This window comes from Protobothrops mucrosquamatus, unplaced genomic scaffold (genome assembly GCF_001527695.2).
Source record: "Protobothrops mucrosquamatus isolate PMUCROS unplaced genomic scaffold, P.Mucros_1.0 scaffold94, whole genome shotgun sequence".
NCBI classification, from domain to species: Eukaryota; Metazoa; Chordata; class Lepidosauria; order Squamata; family Viperidae; genus Protobothrops; species Protobothrops mucrosquamatus.
The window spans coordinates 208020-224794 of NW_015386469.1; the positions used below are offsets into that span (position 1 = coordinate 208020).

Here is a 16775-nt window from a genome sequence, read left to right on the forward strand (position 1 = left end):
AGACACCATTATGAGACTCCCAAAGAAATAAGCTATCATGTTTTTCATAGATTGCAGACTCCCAAATTCTAGGAAGAAGAGTAATTCCATTTCACTCCCTATTCCTATTCCATGACAGTATCTTAAGACATGTTCGATTGACACTATAGTCACTTCTATATTACTTATTACAGTAGATACTTCTTTACATCAGATTAAAGTTGGATGCATATGGGGTTTACAGCAGATGGTTTGAATAGTTCAGACAGTGCCAATCACTCTTTGTCTCTTTGAATAAATTACTCCAATACTGTAAAAATAATAAACTTGTGGTGAGGCATGCTTTTAGAAGAAAGGGGCGGGGTAAGCACTGTGCAAAATAAAAATGCCCAGCAAGTGCAAGGAGCTGTGTGTGTTGCCAACTGGTCCATGGCTAAATTGCCAGCAGTTCTTTCAATCGGAACATCAGAAGTAGGTGGCAGGATTGACAGCTTGTGCACAGAAATCTCCTCTTTCTGCCCATCCTTTGTTCAATATGTTACTTTGAGAGTTTACTGATGACTCGGATGAGTGCTCCATTCTCATCTTTCAGTCGCTGATTGTCTGACTTCAGATCTGTCAAAACCTGTTTCAAAGACAAGATAGAGCATCAAAACCTTTCTGTGCTGATTGCCCCAGAACATTCCAGCCACTGGGGGGGGGGGGCAAAGTTGGGAGAGAAAAAACAGAGTAATGTAAACAGTAGTAAGCTCTATTCATATTAAATGGCTTTTGCTTAGCATATGGTCAACTCTCCTTATTCAGTGTAATAGTATTTTACCTTCCTAAAACAGAAGAGGGAAATTATCCCAGATGTATGCAGAACAGAAAATTATGACCCACATGATTTCACTAGTTGATACAAAGCAACAAATGTTGCCTTGCTCTTAGCCATATCAAGGCATAAAATACCCCAAATCAGTCAAGTTATTTTGATGCATAAGACAGAAAATACTATAGGCACCTCTCTTCAGACTTATCTCTCTAGTCTAAATGAGATAACTAATAAACCTCTACCCTCTTCATAACATCCAGTTTTCTTCTTAATAACAAACTTAACTAAATTTGGAAAAACAATAGTCTTTTTTCAATTTTGAAAGGAAACTGACTAATTGTAAACACTTTAAGCAAATATGTATATCTCATTTTTGTGTGGCAAATCAGTTATGGATCAAAGAGTCTGGTTTAGGTAGATCTTCTTTTACATATTATAGAGTACAAACATACAAGTAACAGTAATGATAAGTTGCTCAAAAACTAGGTCTTATTATTTCAATTATTTAAATTCATATTTCACATAGCTATAGGGAAGAAAATGGCATGGACTTTTTTGTGGAAAATGTCAGGTTTTTTTTCTAGACTGAAAGTGGCTTTTACTTTCTTATGTGTTCCCCAAAATAAACTAATAAAAGGTACTTTGGGTTACATTTTCTTCATTTTTGAAATGTAAAATGTCATTTTAGTTGATTAACAATTTGGACTAAGAAAAAAGTGGTATTAATAAAGTGTGCTTAAAAATGCCAAGTTATCAAGATGGAGCCACAAACACAAATTTATTCAGGATCTCTTGCCAATAGAAATGTACAATTGGCCACTAATAACTCAATGTATCTCTATTTTCATATGATAGAATAAAAAAATATGTACAAGTTCTTAGTAGGGCAATCATATTGAAATTAAGCAATCCTTAAAATGGTTTACTCATAAAAAGAAGAGGCAATATTTTGAATTGGATTTATAAGGCATGATGAAGGAAAGGAATCCAAATTAATCAACAAATCAAACAAATCAAAAATATTTCTGAAAATGCATTTAATCCCTGCTTTTCCCTTAAATCATCCAGGAATTCTTTTCTCTACAGGAGGTGAGAAACTCCAAAAAAACCTGACTGACAAGCTAATAGAATCTACTCAATTTAAAGGAATCATGAACTGGTGAGACTATTTTAATCAAGGCTGACTCCACAATAGTGGGTTAGAAAAATAACATACGGTTTTTCTTATTTGTACACAAAGGTTTTTATCAAATCTGCGGTTCAACTCTGAGCTACACAATGAGATTGTAACACAGTACTATACATGCTATAGATAGGTATGACTGTGAAAGTGGGAGAGCAAGAAAAATACTGTGGATCCTTTCATTTATATATTTTGAAGTTTACCATGGACTGCCAAAAGAATAGTCAATCTGGGACCAGACAAAGACTAACCATTTGCTTAATTTGAGCATCTGATGCAAATGGATGGGCTGGGAGGAGTAATAGGAGGCTTTGCAAGGTTGACAAAAGTGTAAGAAAGGGAAAGCTACAGATAAAGTGAATGACTAGATTTTAAGAAATTTGAGAAAATTCTTGGAAGAGCTGTAGGTTATTTTAGTTATGCAATTTATCTACTTTGTCTGGGCAGTAAAGAGCTATCTGTATCTATATATATCACACTGTACATACACACATATGCTGTCAGTGCTTTTTTTATAAAAAAAAAAAAAAAAAGGTACCAAAATTCACACACGTCATACAACCCGTCTTGCCTACCCTAAAAGGTTCCATCCAAAAAAGGTGCCGGAACTCCGTTCTGGGCGTTTTATGACAAAAAAAGCCCTATATTCTGTACATATGTTTATGGATACACACACACTAATTTTATTATCAACGGTCCCACAATGCTAAATGTATTCTGGAAGAATCATTTCTTTACTAATTATAGAGGCCATGAAAGCAAGCTCAGCCTAGTCCCATGGGATAGGCTGTTCCATAGGGGGATCCCTCACAGAGAATTCTTGCCACCAGGCCTCCTCTCATCGTGCTTCCTAATAGATGGAGATCCTTGATAGGTGCTCTCTGGCCATATAAGGCTTTAAAAGCAGTGATGGGTAAAGCTACACAACTGGAGGTTATCAGCATGCTAATTTCAATTTCAGCTGGTGCATGGCATCTCACAACACCTTCATGAAAATACTAAACAAGAAAAGGGAAAGGCCTAAGGCCTTATAGTACTCATATAAGAAAATATTTGAGGTTTACTTTAGTCCCCTTCCACAATTCCTGGACATGCACTAAGATTGGAGTGGAACCACTGTAATCTGGCACTTCCAACTCTCAGTGGTTAACAAATACTGAGAAATCTAGAAGGACAAGGTTGATTACACTCCTTCCATTCAAGTCCTATGAGAGTCCTATTTGGGACCAATATGATTTCTACATCATATTGAAGTCTGAATTCAAACTACCATGAATACAGACAAACTTTGGCCTTGGCACTTTTTCTACAAAAGCAGACTTTGAGGACAGGATAAGTTACCCTTTCTGTTGGATTCAGGACTGGTTTCTTGAAGAGTGGGAAAACTGATATCTCTGCTAGAGTTACTCTTCTCTCAAAGAAGCATTGATTACATTCTGAAACCAATTCACAGTCCTCCCCCCCCCCCCGTGATATTCATTAGTAAGGGTCCAATCCACGTGTGGCAGAGCTTAGATCACAGAGACCTCTGCCCACTCTTAGATCGCAGAGAATTCTGTTCTTGGATATGCAAAGGGTCAAAGTTATTCCAGGTATCATCATATAGGGTATCACCTCTGTAGATTCTATCCATCCAACTTCCATCTTGGAGTGAATACAGTTTCGGCTACTGCTAGAGATAAGTCAAGATGGAGACTGTTTGTCCATGAAAGCATTAGGAGTTGAGCCTGACTTGATGGTATCTATACTTAATTAATTGACAGATACAAGATGAATTTACAACAACAACAACTACAACTTTGATAAACGTCAAATACAATAATTTTTATTTTAAAACTGAAAGCTGTAGAATTGAGACATGAGGATATGAAAGAAATACTGGATTTTCAAGATCAAGTCAATGACCGTCAGAATTTCCTTGGAACCACAAGAATTAGAAGTCATTATTTATTCACTGAACACATTTATATACTGTAGCTGCTCATCTAACTAAGATATTCTGGGCAGTGAAGAGAAATAAAAACATCCAAAATGTACAAATCCATTAAAGGAAAACTAGATTGAGGCCCACTATTGGCATATTAAATATGGCCATGGCTATGCTAGAGTTCCATTAACATATTAAACTTAGTGTCTGGAGTAAAGGAAGTTTTCATGGCCTTCTGGATGGCTATCAGGGTCAATGCTGTCCATATCGCGGGGGACACTGATCCCCCGAGGATATTATGACTCACTCTCACTCTCTTATCTGGTGAGATCAGTAAAAATCATTGGGATTCTACAAGTAACCTGGCATCATGCTATTCAGGGCTTTAAATGTTACAACCAGAACTTTGAACTGCACTTGGAAGCCTACTAGGAATCAGTGTAGCTCATGTAGCCTTGTCAGTTGGGTGTACTATGACACCCAATATTGCATGTGCTAATGAATTCCACATCAATTGAAGCCTCTGAATGCTCTTCAAGGGCAATCCACATAGACTGTAATGTAGTAGTCTAGTGATACAACTGGTCCACAAGATATATTTGTGAGAATATACTGCTGCCAGCTGCTCCTTGAACAGGACCTGACTGATCTAGAGTCTTAACTGCATTATTAGCTATCTTCTCTGGCATAGAGGTTAATGTGAAAGATGTAGTTCTACATCTTTCACATTACAATTCTACATCTACAATTATTGAAATGTCACTTTCTAGATGTTTGCGAGATATTAATGAAAAAAGAATCAAGTAACTTACTACTGGTTCTTATATCTCAAATTAATATATAAAATATGAAAAATATTAAGCATAATTTATGGCAAAAGTAGGAAAACTATACTAGACTTGTGTTTAGAATTTAAACTACTTCTACACTGAATTACAAACTGTAGTTTCAATATAGCTTCATTGTCTTATTAATAGCTCACAGTATGTAGTATAATACAAACACAGTTGGCACTGGAATTTTGCAGACATTAAGTGAATCATCAAATGACCAAACCCAATTTTATTACCATTTTTAACACAATTAAGTGAAATTCAGTCATTAAGTGAATCCAGTTTCCTGTTGACTTTACTTGTGGGAAACCAGCTGAGAAAATAGCAAATCGCAATTATGTGACCACAGCACACTGCAGTGTTGTCAATGTGAGCCAGATGCCAAGCGCCCAAATTGTGATTACATGATCACAAGTCACTTTTTTGAGTGCCATCATAATTTCAAACTATTGTTAAACAAATACTCATAAAGTTGAGGACTGTGTGACATACAATGATTCAAAGCATAGCAAATTTTAAGTTGCTCCGTATGTCCCAACCCAGATCATTTACAAATTGCAGTTTGCGAAATTTTTTAATGTATTCTTTCAGAAGTACATTATTCTACCATAGCTGCATCTATTATACCACTTGGGACAACCACACACCTGTATTCTGATCGTTCATTCTACTTCTTTCATTCACACTTTATTCAGCACTGTCTTTAAAAGGCAAAGTAAAGCCAAAATATTTTTTTAATTATATTGGAGATTTTTTCTCTGATATGAAACTCAACGGAGAAAAGGCATACCTTGAAAAGGAGCAACTGTATAGTCCAAAATAAGGACTATACCTTGAAGGAAGAGCACTTGAAAAGGAAATTATTCAATGGCACATTGCTATTGGGGTATCATCCTCCTTATTAAACACGTTTAGGAAGAAAATAGAATGCGTAGTAGATAGCTCGAACAGATAATAAGAGCAAAGACCTGCCTGGAAGAATGGAAGGAGAGGTGAGATCAACTGGAAGGGGAGGTGCTATAGCTCTTCTGACTCTGGGGGCTCAGCGGACTGCGAGAGCCTGGCTACCACCCGGGTCAAAGCCCTGTTTTCGGCCAGCAGTTGCTCATTCATCTGTCTCAAAGTGTGAATCTGTTTGAGCTGATGAAGGTTCTGTAAAGTGAGACATGGAGGAGATAGACAAAGACAAAACAGAATATAAAAAGCACAGAAACGTGAATTTAATTGGCAAGCGTGAGGAAAAAAAAGAGCAGCAATGAGAGGTGGACAGCAGTGAAATTGCAAAAGAAACTCAACAACACACTGAAGTGTTAGAAACACTGAAAAGAAGCCAAAGGGGCTGTTCCTTCTGCTCACTTTTCAAATTTAAGGGTAAATTTATCATCATGAAATAAACAATTTTGTAGCTCTAAATGCAATTATAGAGACAGTTTGGGGAAGTGTTTAAGACAACATGCTAGAAATCCCGAGACCATGAGTTCAGGTCCTGTCTTAGGTACAAAGCCAGCTGGGTGACTCTCTCAGTCCTAGGAAGCAAGCAATGGCAAATCATTTCCAAACAACCTCATCAAGAAAACTGCAGATTATCCAGGCTGTTGTCAGGAGTCAAAACTGGCATGTGCACACATACACAAACACACATACACAAACTTGATTATACCTGTAACAGGCATCAGGGCAATTCTAGGCATAAAATTTTTCCCACTGTCAATTAATGAAAGTTTGTCATCTAAGAGCTGGATACAAAAGTTAAGTGTCTTCATGAATCTCTTCACCTGACTCTTCCCATCAAAATCGTCTTTGTATATTAAAGGAGCAAGAGCCAAAAAGTATCAGAACATCTAGCAATATTTGAAAAGGAGAGTGAATTTGTACAAGTTAGTGATTCTCTGAAATCTTTCACAAATACAACCTATCAGTTTGTCTATGCTGTGCTTTATAATGCCCTTTTCAGTTAAACTGTTCAAACACTAGGCATCATTTGTGTTGAATCTTTTAAAACGCAAAATTTCCATTTTAAAATATGTGAATATTTCTACCAACTTTATTAAGAAATACAAATAAAATTTAAAACCTTTATTTTCTTCAAAAAATATCTATTGTAATAAAGAGATTTCTAAGTCTATTTCTTTTTTTTTTTTAGAATTTTAGAAAGTTTAGTTTAGGATATAACCTTTATATAAGAAACCATATTTTAAAAAGGAGATATGCTCAAATATATTCAATATATTTTCTCTAAAACAGTATGGAAGTTGGAATAAAAGGTGAAAAAAATTAAATAATTCAAGCAGTATATAATTAGGCCACTAAACCTGTCTATGACAGATTTGTGTTTTCTTAAGAAAATGTAAGATTATTTGTCTAATAAGTCAAAATGTAAATGAGGCAGAATGCACAAATGAACAAAATAATTTAAAAGGTACTATAATTATATTCCCTAGCATATTAATGCTAAAATTATTCTGTTGAAAAACGGAATGTTTACACCCCAAAATACAGGATAAATATATCCTTGTAATAACAATTACCAGAGAAATCACTATTCAGTAAATCTAACACAGTAATCTTGCTTTTGGTGTTTTTTTGGAGTTGATTAGAATAGTTTATAAGGGCATGTAGAAGCAATCAGTTTTCAAATTACAAATCATAACTGTAATTATATTAAATTACAGGCTCCTCCTGTTTATTATTTCTGCAATTTCAAACACATTAACTAAATCTTGCTCCATATATAGCCACTTTATTTCATACTCCTAGAATTTCTCAGTCAACCATGTTTTAGGCTAATCTTCAAAGCCACTCATGTTCAGCAAAAATGCATCTGAACATTTGTGCTTCTTACTCTTATATTTTTAAAACACTCTCTATTCTAACCAGGAATATAAATTCTACCAAGTATATGGTCAGATAAGAGATAGCATAGCCCACAGCTGGATGGTGGGAGAGGCAAGAGGCTCAGAAGAGACTCTGCTTAGGCTGTAATGGAGATGGGGGGGATTGTTCTTTCAGTCTTGCAAGATAGATCTCGGCTTTGCAGAGTAGATCAGATAGGAATCACAACCAGATTAACTAATTCTACTTCATTTAAAGTTACATTGCAAAATCTTGCAGATCTGAAAGAATAATTCTTCTGAGACTCTTGCCCCACCTACTAGTCACCTGCTGTCTCTTATCTGATCATTCCCTTGGCACCATCTTAGCCTAATCTCCCAAGGACTTTTCCAAATACCATCACAGCAATTCACATGTAATTACTGCAATGTGTTTATGAAAGAGATTCATTTTCCTGTTGGGTGAAGACAGTATATAAATCTGCCATGCTCTCAAATCTATTGAAATTAGAGGGGAAAAACCTGGTTTTAGCTGGAATTTGCAACCCTGAGAAGGAGGGCAGGGCATGAGCTTTTTGTTTGTCAACTCCTCCTCCTTCCCACCACAATTTTAGCTCACTTTTATTTTGATAGATAGTTAATACATATTAAAAGGTAGCAGTTTTAAAAAATCTGTTTTATATGTACTGGCAGCCAATTTTATCTATCACACGTATCTCCCAACTTTGTATTAAAGGAGGAACTGTATGAGAGGTTTTGAATAGGAAAGAAACTAAATTAATTTTCTCCTACTCTAAATAAGTTTTAAAAGCACCCTGCACTACCTCTGAATGTTTCAGAACATTCCTTTGAAACTGTGGCTTGCACAAATTAGAACAGTCTTACTCTACTCTGAGGTAAAACACTGAAGCACAAATGGTTAAAATCACAATATATATAGTTCAGTAATCTTGTTCCTATTATGCTGACAAGTGGTAACAAACAGCCTTAAGTGTTTTGTGACACAGTTTAGATTTTTATGTCTCTTTGTAAGTGAGCTGCAGACACTAAGAAAAAAAAGTTGCTATACAACAGAATAGGAATGTGATTCAAAAGTGAGCTTTTTGAAAGCTTGATAAGCCTAAATAAAACAACAGCATTGGCAAGACTGAGGTACAATGTAGGTATATTTGCTATATTAAGTCAAGGTGACTCTAGTATAAAAAGAAGCTGCAGACAAATACAGCATATGATGCAAGAATGGATGTCATTCAAAAAACGTAGACATAATGAAAATGGTCTCTATTATTTATTCTCTCTCTCTCTCTCTTTCTCTCTCTCTCTCTCTCTGTCTGTCTCTCTATCTCTGTCTCTGTCTCTCTCTCTCACACACACACACACAAGTGGCAGACCACCAATGGATACTGTATTTGTTTAAAAAGTTGCCTCAATAAATAACTCATGAATAAGGCCATCGGCGGCTTTCATAACTTCACACATACACATTGTGTGCGTTAAAACACTCCAACAGAGTCAGTTTCACAGCTATATACTTCATCTCTCATTAGTAAGAGGTGAAATGTCCACATTTACAGTAGGTTATTTTAAGTCCTTTTTTTAGAAAAAAAAATATTGTTAGTTATACCAACACAGTAGGAAGGCACAATGTAACTATAACTGCATTCTAATATTTCTTCTAATATTGCACATTATCAACAATAGATCAAATGCATTCCCATTTCGGTTCTTTTAATAGTTCATCTATAAATACATTCAGTCATGTGGAATGATCATACCTAGCTAGGTGATGCAGCCTTTCTCTTGCAGCTGGACTGCAATGTGAACTACTGAAATGTTTTCTTTTAAAGATACAGAGTACAGTTTAAATGGAACTCAACTTCAAAAAATAATCACACAGTAAAATCAGTTTGTTTCCATTAAAGGTTATTCTGAAACTGGAACTATCTCCAATAGGTCAGGAATTTGCTTTCCTCACTATCATGTTTTTAGAGGTTCAGGAATTCTTATTCTTGAAACAGAAATATTTCAGAAGCCAAGCAAATCTGTAATTCCTTCTTATATAATAGGAAAATAAGCACCAGGAGACAGACACACAAAACAAAGGCACAAAAGTATCTATTGTGCAGACAAGCAGTGTTATTCTGTAAATTCAGTTTTACATTATCAGGCCACTAAGGACAGCATAACAAACATATCATCTGACTTCAACAATCAGAAATTGCTATAACAGGAGAATGACAGTTCTTCAGAGCAGGTGTTTGGAGAGAGGGGTATCAAGCAAGAGGAGCTACTTTAGAGGACAATTTCTGCTCCAACCACTCAAGCACTAACTAGCTTTTTGTTAAGTCTGAAAAGAACTGAAAGCCCAATAAAGAAACAAGAAAACCAGAAGCCTGACAATAGCTGACCTATTAATGAATTCACTAATATCAAGAGATTTTTTCCCAAATTGTGACATGGAATAGGCATATTTCAAGACTAGGGCTGAAGATGAGAGAGAGAAACTAATTTTCAAGATTTCAATGAATTATGCAGGAATAACTTCTCCTTTGGGATCAGGTCTACAGCTCGGTAGTTCGAGACCTGAGTGCTGTGAGACGGAGTGAGCTCCTGTTACTTGTTGAACCTAGCAGTTTGAAAGCATGTAAATGCGAGTAGATGAATAGGTACTGCATATAAGCATGTAGTAATGCTGCATATAACAGCATTTTATGTTTAGCCATATGCTTTGTGCAGCAGCATGATGTCATGATGGCCAAATGGTTGTGGAAATGTCTCTTGACAACATTGGCTCTTTAGCTTAAGAAGCAGAGATGAGCACTGCCCCCTAAAGTCAGTCACAACTAGTGAGGTAAAACCCATGGGGAAATATTTACCTTTACCTTTTTAATAGTCCCTTTGGAAGAGGAAATGGATGAAGGATTGTTTTGTTTTGGTGGACCTAAAAGTTTGAGTGATCTTTGAAAAAAATATTGATGCGCTTCTATAGTTTTGTGAGCAGCTGGTTCCATCATAAAACAACATGTTTTAACATGGCCATTTTGGTCAGATAACTTAGAGAGTATAAAGGTTGAGAAAAGTTGCTATGTAAAGATATTCTGTGTAAGATTCCTACATTTCCAAAGGCTAGGGTTCATGAAGGTTGGAATTCTTAAGATTATTTATAGAAACCTTCAGGGAATTTTCATGGCCAATTAAAGAAAAAAATCCTCAATTTATGCCAAACTCTCAGAAGTAGATATACATTTGAGAAGAGCGGGACTGGCATCTCCAGTAATGACATGAAAGCCCTTGATACTTTTCCCATCCACAAGAGAGAGGGTTACAGATCAAGTGTACCTCTGTCAACAGCTACTGGCTGGAAAACAGGTGGAAAGGTAGGCAGACATTTCTAAAGACAGCAAATGGACGATATATAACCTTTGTCATCATGACCTCTGTTTGGTAGTTCTGGTAGTTTCATTTTGTACAAATCATGGACATTATTTATCACAATATTACTAAAACATCTTCAACATCACAGTTTGTCTCTGGTCCCAATTCAAAGATACAGATTTTAACTGTAGAGAACCTGTGGGAGGTACTTACTAAAGTGCAGCGCTATGACTGGGAAGACTAAATTTCCATTATGACATTTGGCCAGTTGCTGTTTCTTAATTCAGTCCACCTAATAGGTTATTGTAAGGGCAAATAAAGAAGATTTGTACATAAAGTGCCTTGAGCTGAAGAAAAGGTGGAATAAAATGTGAGATGATATATTGGAAAGAAGCCTGTTTTTACATGTTCCTATTCACATGATTAAATCTGAGACTTTGCTTAAGACACCATCCTTGCTGAGATATATATACTAAATGAGCAATCTTGGAACAGAACTTTGCCATGGTGGTCTCTTTATTATAAGCAGCTGCTACATTATTATAACATTTTAACACTTTTTGCTGCAATAGAACTTTATAAATTATGTTCTTTCTACTATTTTATAGTTACACTTTTAATTATGCTTTTAGTTTCAGTTTGCATTTTAGACTTGTTTTTAAAGTTTTGTAAACTGCCCTGGGAAAATTTATTTTGAAAGGTGGATTATGTACTTATCAAATATATAAATGTATACATTAGCATTTTATAATTATGGTGAGGTTGGTTGACATGGAATTTAAAAAAGTGATTCTAAAAAATACACTCTGAAGCCTCCCAACTCTCTGAATCTCAGAGATATTCTATTTCACATAAAATCTGAGGTAGGGATCCTTACTTTGGAATCATGCTTCATCCAAAATAAGTGTTCATGACTTTCTTACCTAATTACCAATTGTGCATTTAATTTACGCAGTAATTAAGGATAGAGAAAATACATGTAGCAAAAGAAATTCAACTAAATAACATTAGTAATAATTTCAAAAGATACAATATATTTCTTGCAAGGAAATGTTGGATATTGGCTCTGTTAAGTGTCAAAACCTTTGAGACTTTAAGTTTTAATATATTATACTAGATTAAAAAGTTCAAACTACATTATTCTCATATATTGTAATATGTACCAAATTTACATATGAATAGTTGCAGATACTAATCCTGGATATCTGTAGAGTCATAGTAACAATAAATGTTAATACATATACACATATACACACACATGTATGTGTATATGTATGTAAGATCACATAACAATCACAGTCAATGTTTCCCAAGTGTAGTAGCAATTTTCTGATGTGTGGCCTTTAGTACCCAGAATTTGCCTGTAAGCATGGCCATTGTTAAGAATACTGGGAGTTGAAAGTCATACATCTGAAAATTACCAGGATTGGGAAACATTAATCGAGGTGAAGAAACCACCTACATTATTTAGTAACTTCTCTATCTTTCAAAATACACAAAATGATTATTCATATTTAATGGACTTAAAATTATTGATAAAAAGTTTTCCTTTACCACATAATAGCACTACAATCTTGCCTTAAAGTTGCAATTCTTATGACTCTTTTGAATACATATGCTTAAAACAGTAATATTTAAGGCTTATTTTAATCTTTCATCTACTGTTGGTTTTTGGAAACAGCTTGTTTATTAGTTGTTTATTTCTTAAATTTATACATATTTATAGCCTCTACAAGTAGAAAAACTATTGCAATCCAACGGAATACTTTTCCACTAAAAATATAGAAAGCATTTTTGATAATATGAACTGATCTTCCCAGTGTTTCATATTAAAAGAATCAGTCAAATAGGAATAAAAGCTTCATTTTTATAAATCATAAGAATTCAGGTATATCCAAAGGCAAGGCATTTGAGAAAGGAATGTAATAAGAAAGTAGGCCAATATTAGAAAGGCTTGGAAGGAATCCTTAGTATCCAGATTTGAACACAATGCAGGCACAGATAACAACATTTTGGCAAAAATGCTGCAGAATAGATTGCATCAAAACTTGGAAGAAAAATGTTAGAAAATGCTTCCAACTCAACCGGAAAAGTATGAGGATACCTGTTAGCCAGCACTGCTGTTTTGAATGAGTGAATTTAGTTAGAAGATTTAAACAAGATTTTAATTATGATTAATTCTATTCCTACATGGCAATTTGGATTTATAAGATGGCAAACAAATGATACATTTTCATACCTTCATCTCTTCTTCCATTTCAGAAAGCTTCCGTTCAAGGGCTCGTTTTTCCTGTTCAGGAAATATTTTCACAGTGATCATCTTTCATGAGATTTGAGAAAGTACAATAAATCTCATAGGCTTAAGGGTTTTCAAACACAATATAGTCTTACTCCAAGGCAAAAATCCCCTCTGTGCCATATAATACTTCCCGTTTCTCAACTCTTTTTCATTATCCTTTCTTGTTTCTTTCAACCCCAACTTCGAATAGACACAGTAGCTGTATTCTTTCAATTTTTGATTCTATTTGTTTCGTCATATAAGTGCACATTAGGACCAAATCAAATTTCCATACATCACTAACAGGTCATATTTTTGTACTTAGATAAGAAAAATGACATGGCAAAGGGCCAAAATCTTGCCCCAAACAATTAGATATTTTATTTAAATAATGGGAGCTGTGTACTGGACATACCATTCCATAGCAAACAATGCCGATACCACTGACTCCCAACAACCAACATCCATCTTTTTTTTTCAGAGAATAGCAGTAAAAAAGAAAGGGGATGGTTAGAATTAATTTACGGCCAATAGAGTTTTCATTTCATTTTGGTAAGATTGGCTGTTAGGCACTCTACAAGACTATTAAAAGTCTTATGTACTGATAGGGCTTGGAAGAAACAGAACTTTGTTACTGATTAGGCTTGATAATGATTATATAACATATACAGTATATATTTCGTCTGAAGGGCTGAACCACAGGTAGTCCTTGACTTACGAACACAAATAGGACAAGTAATTCTGGTCCTACGTCAAGTCACCATGGTGGTTAAATCCAGCTTAACCAACAAAAATTGGCAAAAAAAAGTCTGAAATTGTGATCAGATGTAGGTGGGACACTGCAATTTGTTGTAAATGTGCACTTGTTGCCAGTCAAATTGTGATCATGTGACTAGGGATGAAGTGATGGTTGTAAGTTTGAATTTAGGTGATAACTGACATTTTCAGAGCCGTCGTTAAATAGTTGTTAATCGAGGACTACCTGTATGCTGAAAAAGTTTTTTTAAAAAAACTATTATCCTCAAAAGTAACTCTTTCAAGTAATTGGAATATCAGATATTAATGTTGATATTTTTTTCTTCAACATATTTTTAACAATTTTGAAACAACAAATTATTCTTACCTCAGATTTTCAAAATCAAAATGAAATCAATAAATACTCTATCTATTATATAGCATTAACTGCCATACAATGAGAGCAATGTCTAGGTCATATATAGTATTAGATTTATCATACTGCAAAATCCAGGCAGTTACTGTATAATGATTTTTTAAAAAAAATAAAAATAAAAAATAACTTTAAAGTTAATAAACATATGGGTAAGCTAGTCTGAGAGTTTATTGTCTAAGCATAAGTATCAGGTACCATTTCTTGAGGCCCTATTCTCCACCACCCCAAACCAATTAGGAAGGCAATTTCTAGCCTTCCTTCCATGCATTACATTACAAATAGTGTATTGCATCTTTTGTTGCTAGAAATGGTATTGTCCAATTCATTTGCTGAATTTCACTTCATTGTAAACAATCACCTCCACTCCAATTGGCTACTGCGTCCTTTGGCAGGATCTAGACAATGGATACACCCTCCATGTTGCCCTGGGCTATTTGCCCCACTTCCCCAGAAGGTAAGAACCTGAGATTTTTTCCCCCTTAATTTCATTCTACCTGCTCTCCTCCTTAGTTCTACTCTATTTCTCTGCCTGCTTCTAATATGTTTGAATCCTTAGCAATTATGAATAAGGAGCCAAAGAAGAGAACGAGTCAGATTGCTGGACTAGTGATACTCTGGATCTTTTATTTAACAATTTAACTGGTGTATCAGTGAAAAGTTGAATCTTTTTTTTTATAAGTTCACCAATTAGCCAAAGAAATGGTAGATTTTCCCCTTCATCACCTTTTTTGAACCAGGTGAAATTTACTGGGGCTCTACCAGTTTCCCCTTCTAGCAAAGTGACAAGAATGCAAAAATGGCTCTTCCTTCTTTCCTTATTCACCATTAGTCACACTACATAAGAAGGGAGAATAGAAGGGTGAATTGGTGGAAGGTGCTCCCACAAAATATCAGAAGAAACAATGAAAAAGAAAGTGATTGGTATTTTCTTTTCTAGTATGGATGGAAGGTATAAAGAAGCAGGGGAATCCACCAATGGGCAGCCATGGTAAGCTGGTTCTGATAGAACACCATGCTGTCAACATAGAACAAAGGAATGAAATCCAGAAAGCAATTTCTTAAGCTGCCTTCATTTCCAGTTTACAGAGAGGAGCCAAATATCGTAGGGTGCAGTACAGAAAAATTCTGAGAATTCAAATAAGTAACTTCAGGAGCCAAGTATTATCCAGAAATAATTGGATGCTTTTGGAATCTTTTGCTAGGAAAAGAATAATATTTCTGTTTTGCTTTGTTTTTCAGAGTACTTATGCAATCCAAGTAGATTCTGAAAACCCATAAAGACTTACCCTTTTTTCCATCTCAAGCATGCTTGAACGATCTGAGCTTTTCTCCAGTTTCTGCTATTGAAAACAAACAAACAAAAAACTTTGTTGCAAAGTAATATTTTTTGCAGTATTGTTTAAAACAATAATCAAGTTTTTATCAGAAATCCAGACTATACATAAATTATTGCACTCAGTGTTTTTTCAGGTACTATTAATTCTCTTATCAACAATAATAAACACTTTTTATTTTCCTGGTTGTTTTTTTTCAGTACATCCCTGATTTCCTAGAAATTCTTCACCTGATTTAGTTTGTCCATTTTTGACTTAATATCTGCGAGTTCCGCCTGGGCATCTTGCAGTTTAGATTTCAGTTTCTGATTTTCAGACAGGGCACTCTCATACAGCTAAACAGAAAAAAACAAAAGTGGAATTATACCTCAGTATTAGATAATATTCCATCTACTGAACAATCGATGGTGACATACTGGAGAATGATGGTTTGCAAGACTTGCTATTTCAGATCCTCTAGAAAAGCAAGTTTTATTGCAGCTCATTTAATTTTCAGCCAACATCTTCAGGTAACTGCATAATTTCATGAGAGTCCTGCATCACTCCAGGCATATCCTTTTAGTTCATGTGGAATGAAAGTACAGCCTGGAAGTACTTCTCATAGCAATACTTTGAATTTTACCAGATAAAATTCAGTTTAAAATGATTGTTTGTCAATTATTTGCCATTTGCAATATTTCATATAACATTTTGGCTATTGATCTTCCACGTAAACTAAATATATGTTCAAATGCAGCTTGGAAAATTCTTGAAAAAATTAGACATCATATTCAAATTTTACACCAACATTTTCTTATTCCATACAAAGGGAAAGGAATCAAAGTCAACAACTCCATGGAAAAGGCAAACATAGGAACGCAAATACAGTTATTTGTAATATTGTCCAGACATGTCATTAAACTTATTTGAAGCTGGACTTTAACATCATTTTCTTGATATATTTCTTTTTCTGTCTTTTGTTGGGGCTTTGAATCTGTATTATTTCATTGGTTTCTTCATTGCTTTCCAGCTACATTTGAAACTGCTTGTATTAACTGATAAAAAGAAAAC

General features: G+C 34.9%; 1 protein-coding gene across 2 annotated transcripts in view; it reads right to left on the reverse strand.

Moving 5' to 3' along the window:
- Positions 1-352: 352 nt before the first annotated feature.
- PPP1R12B (protein phosphatase 1 regulatory subunit 12B) overlaps positions 353-16775 on the reverse strand; it is a 112446-nt gene continuing 96023 nt past the window's right edge. For both annotated transcript variants that reach the window (XM_015812518.1, XM_015812517.1), the window contains 4 exons: positions 15956-16060; positions 15678-15731; positions 13182-13232; positions 353-604 (listed from right to left, as the gene is read on the reverse strand). In XM_015812518.1, coding sequence (XP_015668004.1) covers positions 518-604; positions 13182-13232; positions 15678-15731; positions 15956-16060 — 297 coding nt within the window. In that variant the 3' untranslated portion in view covers positions 353-517. The remainder of the gene's footprint in view (positions 605-13181; positions 13233-15677; positions 15732-15955; positions 16061-16775) is intronic.